Source organism: Callospermophilus lateralis, chromosome 19 (genome assembly GCF_048772815.1).
Source record: "Callospermophilus lateralis isolate mCalLat2 chromosome 19, mCalLat2.hap1, whole genome shotgun sequence".
Taxonomy (NCBI): domain Eukaryota; kingdom Metazoa; phylum Chordata; class Mammalia; order Rodentia; family Sciuridae; genus Callospermophilus; species Callospermophilus lateralis.
In genome coordinates, this window is record NC_135323.1 from 2,969 (window position 1) to 10,781 (window position 7,813).

The following is a 7,813-nucleotide window of genomic DNA, read 5'->3' on the forward strand; positions in this document are numbered from 1 at the left end:
GAGCCATGGGGATGGATCAGGGGCCACCTCAGCCATCTTGACCTCAGGGTCCCACATGGCTCCCTAAATATGTCCCCTTAGCTTTGAAGAGTTGCATGTCACTGGTAGTCCTGGGAGGTGTCTGCTCCTACAAGAGCCCCGCAGAGTAGGTGTGTGTCCTGCCCACTGTGGCTAGAGAGTGAGTGGACACACCCATGCTGGGGTTGGCTCCAGCGACCAGTGCAGGCTGCCCAGCAGGGGGGCCTGGCCTGTCTTCACACCCTGAGGGCCAATCAGAAGGACCAGAGGGCCCCTCCCAATCTGGGTGAGAGCCAGGGCTACACACTGACCTCACCTTGAGCAGGAGCCTTCGGGGTGAGGGGGCGCCCCCTGGCTGCAGCCAGTGCTCCCAAGAGCCACAGCACCTTTCATGGAGTGGACGAGCTCCAGGTCCAAGCTCTCCATCCATTTTCCTTTAGACCCCCTCCACCCAGGCGGTGGCCTCTCCTGGGCTGTGGGAGCAGGAACCAGCCCCCAGCATCCACCTTGGTGGTCTCCCAGACAGGCGCCTGCAGTCCGGGGCCCTAAGGAGCTCTGGGACCAGGGTTGGGGTGAGGATGCTGCTGAGCGCTGGCTGGAACCCAGGAGGAGGAGGTTCCCAAGGGAGTCCTTCACCCAAAAGGCCGGTTCTAGCCCACGGGGAGGGGACCGTGGAGCCTGGGGTCCTTGGGTTCTGGGGCTGGAGCCTGGGGTGTGGAGGAGCTGGGCTCACTTAGCGGCATGGAGACGTGAATGCGGGGACTCCACCTCCACCACCAGCACCTCTCCTTTCCGGGGCGGGGGACGACATGCTTGTGCCAAGCCCTGCTCCACAGCGGGAGGAACCTGTGGCTGGGGGAGTGGCGCCCAGACCATCTCAGAGGGCGGAGGAAGACGGGGAAGGGGGCGCTGGTGCCTGTGAACGTGTGGGTGACACAGCCAGGTGTGCGAGGCCGGGTCGGTTCAGCAGGTGAAGCTCGGGGGTCAGCAGTCCGTTCTTTACAGGATGCCTGTGAGTAGAGCCCTGCCCAGCGCCCCGTGTGCATGTCCAGGGCTCCCCATGCCTCCCCTGCGCCCCCTCTGCGCCTGCCCAGTGCCCTCTGTGCCTCCCCAGGGCTCCCCTTCGCCCCCTCTGCGCCTGTCCAGCGTCCCGTGTGCCTGCCCAGGGCTCCCCGAGCCTCCCCTGCGTCCCTCTGTGCCTGCCCGGCCAAGCCTGTGCTCCCTGTGAGCCTGCCTGGGTGAGCCCGTGGACCCCCAGTTGCAAGCTGGCGCGCTTCTGCAGTAGGAGAGGAGCACAGTGTCCCGCTGCCCAGGTCAGCACCTGTGCGAGGGGAGAACCCAGGAGGGCTAGGGAGCTGAATGGTCGGCCCTAAGGGGAAGGCTCAGCGATGCCTGGCGGGGCGCTGGCTGCAACCTCGGGGGTCTCTATGGAAGCGAGGTCCCAGGGGCTGCTGCTTCTCCCACTCTAATGCAGAGCGCATGGGCGACTCCTGCAACTGCTACCTTGGCTCTGCAGGATACAGCAGGTGACATGCCACCGCCTGGGGCTCTGTTGATTTGGGGAAGCACAGAGGGAGGGACGGAGAGGGGAGGGCGAAAGGGAGTCGCCGCCCCCACCTGGTGGAGCCTTCAGCTGGCTGAGGCCAGAGGGCGGTGGAGTCCCAAGAGCTGAGCGAGCAGGACAGGACCAGGGCTGAGGAGCACGTGAGCCGCCCCAGTATGGGAGCCCTGGCCTGCTGGGCCTCCTGGTGCCGTCCAGGAAGGGCCCTGTGAACTGAGTCCCACGGAGCGCAGGGGTCTCACAGCAACCCAATAAACAGGAGCATTGAGAAGTGAGCCCTTCTGGGGCAGAGGTCTCCTGGGCGGAGAAGCCAGGGTGTGTGCTCCGGAGCCAGCCACCTGCAGATCGCACCCACCCCAGCCTCTGAGCCGGGCCCACCTGGACCGGGGCTCAGCTTAGCAGCCCCTGCTTCCCAGGCTGTAGGTGGGGGGCCTGGAAGGTGGGGGAGGTGGGCACACTGTGCCACCAGAGGAAAAGGGGGACTCCTGGAACCTTGCCAGGGGGTGCCTCTTCAAGTGACGGGGCACCTGCACGTTCTGTCGACCTCTCGGGTCATGCAGAGTGACACGAGGCACAGAGGAGCCAGGAGGGGCATGGGCTCGGCCGGCTCCTTCTCTGCATCCCCTTGTCTGCCTGGGTGAGGCTTCATGAGCAGAAGAGGGCTGTCCTTGAGACCACAGGATGTCACACACCCGGGAGCGCCCAGCCTGCACGGTCCAGCAGCCCTCACCTGATGACCAGGAGAATGGGACAGAGAACAGGGCACTCACAGCCCTGTCCTCCTCCCAGGCCATGGCGTCCCCCAGGATCGAGGCTGTAATCCGGGACAGGCACAGGATGGGGGAGTGTCCCATGTGGGAAGAGGAGACCAGGCAGCTGGTGTTTGTGGACATCAACACCAGGACTGTGTGCTGGTGGAACCCACTCTCTGGGGAGGTGCAGACTTAAGTGGAACTGGGGCCTGCAGATGGTGGAACAAAGGAAGTGGGCCTGGGGGGCTGCAGAGGGTCGGACAAAGGAAGTGGGCCTGGGGGACTGCAGAGGGTCGGACAAAGGAAGTGGGTCTGAGAGGTGGAGACTTTGGGCCAGAGGAAGTGGGCCTGGGGCCTGCAGAACATGGGTCTGAGGAAGTATGGGTCCCCTGGAGATTCAGGTGCTCCTGGGAAGGGAGCTGTGAGACCATCCTATGTGCCCAGGGCCCCGTGTCCCCTGAAGTCCTGGGGCTCGTTTAGCTTTGAAGCTGTCCTGCCTGCTTGTGGACCCATGTCCCTGAGGTCCTAGGGCTCGTTGGTACCTTTGCCACAGGTGTCCAGCATCAGTCGTGGCCTGAGGGTTGCAGGGGCCCAGCCGGGGCACCTGCTTCTTCAGCACCTGTCCCCCTGCTCCAGAGCCCCTGAAGTGTGGGCTGTCACACCCTGGGCACAGGACAGACCATGGGGTGGGAAGTCCTGGTGTATAGCTATAGTTGGAAGGACCAAAGCCGGGCTTGCTGTCATCCAGGTTAAATCCTGGAAACACTGACTTCCTCCTGGCTGCTGTGTGGAGCCCGCACCTGACTCTGACCCCGGCTTATGCCACACATGCACTGTCCTGACTCAGGAGCTAGGGTGGGGGTGACTGTGCATTTTCCAGGTTCATGTGTGTGCATGGACCCACACACCTGGGAGGTACCTGTGTGTCTGTGGGGCTTGCATACCTGTGTGGACTGCTGACCCCTGTGGATTCACACACCTGGGAGGTACCTGTGTGTCTGTGGGGCTTGCACACCTGTGTGGACTGCTGACCCCTGTGGATTCACACACCTGGGAGGTACCTGTGTGTCTGTGGGGCTTGCACACCTGTGTGGACTGCTGACCCCTGTGGATTCACACACCTGGGAGGTACCTGTGTGTCTGTGGGGCTTGCACACCTGTGTGGCTGATGACCCCTGTGGGCTCACACACCTGGGAGGTACGTGTGTCTGTGGGGTTTGCACACCTGTGTGGCTGACGACCCCCGTGGGTTTTCTGAGGAGCAGAAGCAGCACTCTGGGAACATCCCCCATTCACCCTCACCCTCCCCAAGGGCAGGTGCCACTGTCCCCCTTGCAGATCAGGGCTGGCCCCAAGTCTGAGTCTGGCCTCAGGCACCCTCCTGTGGAGCCTGCCCCAGGCCCAGCGTCCTACCCGAGGGCTCAGGGGCACCCCTGGCTCTCACACTGGCACTGACGTGAGGAGAGGCCAGCGCTCTCCACTCCTGCAGTCCTGGTGGCCCTGCAGGCAGGCTTGGCAGCCTCCAGTCCCATCTGGAGGCCCTGTGGTGGCCATCGTGGGGAGGGGGTGCAGAGAGGTGGTCCACGCAGGCCCAGTCCTGTGCTGAGACGTGCTCTGTGCCCTGATGGTGCCTCCTGACGGGAGCCCCGTGGGTGGAGTCTCCTGGAGAAGCAGCAGCCGGGCCACCCTGCAGTCCTCTGTCCTCCCAGGAGACCCTGTTGGCTGTGTGGCTCTGCGTAGAGAGGGCAGCTAAGTGGTGGCCTCTGGCACCTGCCTTGGCCTCCTGGACTCGGAGAAGGGGCAGGTGGAGTGGGCGGCCTGGTTGGACCAGGACAAGCCCCACAACAGGTTCAACGGCGGGAAGGTGGACCCCGCCGGGAGGTTTGTGGCAGGTGGGCTGCTGAAAGGACTGGCCCAGGCCACCTGCAGAGCCTCCCGTCATGGCGGGTGCCAGCTGGGTGGGGACCTCAGGAGCCCTCCCCAGGCTGCTGGCAAGCGGCCCCCGGGGGCCATGCAGGTGCTGGGCAGCCCACAGGTTCCCTCCCGCTCCAAAGCCCATGGCTTCCATGTCATTCTTCCCAGATCCCTGCCCAGAGAGGACCCTGGGAGGGTCGAAGCAGCCAGGGTGGGGCAGTGGCCAGAGGCCATTCACATGCGGCTGAGGGCCCTGCACCTCTGCCTGAGCAGGACTCTTCCCAGTGGAACATCCCTGGGGTCCCCCCTTAGCCCAGCACAGAGGCTCACTCACAGATGCCGCCTGAGGGCCATCCTGCCTGCTGTCCCCCGACTGAGGGTGACCACAGCTCTCTGCACAGCGGGTCTGTGTGGGGTGGGCAGGACAGGGTGGGGTGCTGACCACTGACCTTCCACTCTCTCCAGGCACCATGCCAGAGGCGTCCGCCCCAGGAGTGTGGGAGCCGGGGCAGGGCTCCCTGTACACACTCTATGCTGACTGCTCCGTGGTCAGACAGCTGGACCAGCTGGGCATCCCCAACGGGCTGGACTGGTCCCTGGACCATCACACTCTCTACCACGTGGATGGCCTGGACTACTCTGTGCGGTCCTATGACTACGACGTGCAGACAGGAGGCCTGGGTAGGGGCCACCGTTGCTAGCCCCCCACGCCCTCCCCAGAGGAAGGCCTCCGTGGCCAGCCCCCACACCCTCCCTGGATGGGGCCACAGTGACCAGCCCCCCCCCACACCCTCCCTGGGGTAGGAGCCTCCATGGTCAGCCCTCACACCCTCTATGGGTGGGGCCACCATGGCCAGCCCCCATGCCCTACCTGGGCGGGGCCTCCCTGGCCAGCCCAGCATGCCCTCCCTCAGGTATGGGCCTCTGTGGCCAGCCCCCCATACCCTCACTGGGGTAGGAGCCTCCATGGCCAGCTCCCCACATCCTCCCTGAAGTACGGGCCTCCATGGCCAGCCCCATAAGCCCTCACTGGGAGGGACCAACCATGGCCAGCCCCCCATGCCCTTCTCGGGGAGGGCCTTTTATGGCCAGCCCCCCACACCCTCCTGAGTCCCCTCCTGGGGTCCCAGATGCACCACGGGGTCTGTCACTCCCTCACGTTGTTGAGGCCACACTATGTCACCCCCTGGTCTGGGCAGTGAGGGGCCACGCGCCTCTGTCTGTCCTGCCGCAGCAAACCCACGACTGGTGTGCCAGCTGGAGCCAGAGCAAGGCATGCCAGATGGGCTGTTCATGGACACCACGGGGACACTCTAGGTGGCCTGCATTGATGGAGGCAGGGTGATCCGCATGGACGCCGAGACAGGTGTGTGCACAGGGCAGTCGGTCAAGGAGGGGCCATGGGGTGCTCTGTGCCATGGTGTTCAGGGTCCAGGAGTGGGACCACTTGCTTGTCCAGCTACAGGGGGACCTGTGCAGATGGGCAGTGCAGGGAACACAGGGGCTGATGTAGAAAATGACCACAAACCAGCGGTTGAAAACTACAAGACCTTGTCCTCTCCCACCCTGGAGGGCGGAGGCTGGACTAGGGTCACAGGCTGAGCTCCCTGCACAGGCTCCAGGGGTCTCCTCCTGCCTCTCCAGCTCCTGGGCTCCAGGTGGCCCTGGGCTGGTGGCCCCTCCCTGCAGTCTCTGCCTCCGTCTCCACGGGGCTCCTCCTCTGGGTCTGTGTCCCCTCCTCTGTCTCTTGGGAGGACACGGCCATTGCATGAGGGCCACCTGACCCAGGAGGAGCCCATCTCAGACCCTTCACTAACGACCTCTGCAGAGACCTGTTCCCACACCAGGTCCCACTCACAGGTTCTGGGGTGTAAATGTGGACAGGACCCACCTCTTACCATAGTGTCCAGTTCCCTCCATGAGCTCCAGAGAGGCTCCTCCTACCTCTCCAGCTCCTGGGCTCCAGGTGGCCCCTCACTCCAGTTTCTGCCTCTGTCTCCACGGGGCTCCTCCTCTGGGTCTGTGTCCCCTCCTCTGTCTCTTAGGAGGACATGGCCATTGCATGAGGGCTCCCTGACCCAGGAGGAGCCCATCTCAGGACCCTTCACTAACGACCTCTGCAGAGACCCTGTTCCCACACCAGGTCCCACTCACAGGTTCTGGGGTGCAAATGTGGACAGGACCAACCTCTTACAATGTGTCCAGCTCCCTCCAGGAGACTGGCCTCTCCATCTCCTGGGCTCCAGGTGGCCCTGCTGACCCCTGCAGTCCATGAGGAAGGGCAGACTTGGGGATCAAGTGCTGCAGGTGCCAGGGAGAACCAGCCGGCCCAGGGCCCCACTGGGGAGTGGGCACAGTCAGGCCACCTGGGGTCCAGCAGCAGATGGGTGGCTGGGCTTCAGGGATGTACCTGAGCTTTACTCACAGGGACGCGGCTGTGCACCCCGGAGATGCCAGTGTCCAGGGTGATGTCCTGCTGTTTCGGGGGGGCTGACTACTCCGACCTGTACGTGACCTCTGCAGCGAACAGCCTGAGTCCAGAGCAGCTGTTACGGGAGCCGCAGGCAGGACACGTCTTCAAGGTCAGTGGGGTGTCCCTGCCAGGGTCAGCTTGGCTCCCGGCCATGGCTGCTCGGCCAGGTGTAACGCATCTTGACCTAGGGGACTGGAGCGGGCTTGGCAGCATCCATGGGGACATCTGTCCACCTGGAAAACAGCCCTCCCAAGGCCCCATGTGCCCTGCTGTACACAGAGACGTTTACGGGAGGTTTAGGAAGCTGGTGTGGCTGGCACTGCCGTGGCTGGTGCTGCCGGGAGACTCAGCTGTGCCCAGGGACTCACCTCCACCCTCTCCTCCTGCAGGTCCTGGGCCTGGGGGTGAGAGGCCTTGCATCCTGCCACTTCTCTGGCTGAGGAACCCCACCGTCCAATGCAGCTTGAGCCAGGCCTCCATCCCTGGGGTCAGGCCAGGCTCGGCTCTGGCAGGGCACTCCCTGCCTGACCGCTGTTCACAGCTGATAATAAATGTGACCACCTCAACGTCATCTGTGCAGCTGCTGCCCTGGGATGTGGTCCCCCCCAGGACTGCCCCATGCTATGTCCAGTGTCACCCAGCTTCAGCTTGTAATGCCCCTGTGTGTTCTCCAAGGTCCCCACAGGTCACCTGCATTCCCCAGAACATGTGGCCACACTGGTGTCTCTGAGGTTGGCCTCTCTGCCTCCACTTGGTGCTGGGTCACTGAGAGCTGGAACCTGAGCATGGGCTGTAGCTGTGCTGGACGTGCACAAGTCCATCAGCCAGGGATCGAGCTGGACATCAGTTGCCTTCACAGCACTGGGCGCCCAGCGCCTCTACTTCCAAACAGCCCATTTACCCCTGGAAGGCACCTGCACTCCAGCAGTACCCAGTCCCCTGCCCAGCCCCATCACCTGCCCACTGCCTGTGTCTCGATGGCCTGATGTGGATAGGTCCTGCCCATGGAATCCACACTATGTGACCCTCTGTGTCAGCTTCTCTCACCGAGCCCCAGGTCTCAAGGTCCATCCCACTTGTAGCATGTGTCAGAGC

General features: G+C 63.8%; 1 protein-coding gene across 1 annotated transcript; it reads left to right on the plus strand.

Moving 5' to 3' along the window:
* Nucleotides 1-2,260: 2,260 nt before the first annotated feature.
* On the plus strand, nt 2,261-7,158 carry LOC143638338 (regucalcin-like). The gene is made up of 5 exons (XM_077106118.1): nt 2,261-2,515; nt 4,130-4,223; nt 4,711-4,926; nt 6,673-6,827; nt 7,108-7,158. The coding sequence occupies exons 1-5, from the start codon at nt 2,261-2,263 to the stop codon at nt 7,156-7,158; spliced, it is 771 nt and encodes a 256-aa protein (XP_076962233.1).
* Nucleotides 7,159-7,813: the final 655 nt, after the last annotated feature.

What these genes read in the sequence shown, in the direction of transcription:
- LOC143638338 (XM_077106118.1), top strand. Translation starts at nt 2,261, where the DNA reads ATGTCACACACCCGGGAGCGCCCAGCCTGCACGGTCCAGCAGCCCTCA. An exon ending in GGAACCCACTCTCTGGGGAG is followed by an intron (nt 2,516 to 4,129) that starts GTGCAGACTTAA and finishes GACTCGGAGAAG; the next exon opens with GGGCAGGTGGAGTGGGCGGC. An exon ending in AGGCAGGACACGTCTTCAAG is followed by an intron (nt 6,828 to 7,107) that starts GTCAGTGGGGTG and finishes CTCCTCCTGCAG; the next exon opens with GTCCTGGGCCTGGGGGTGAG.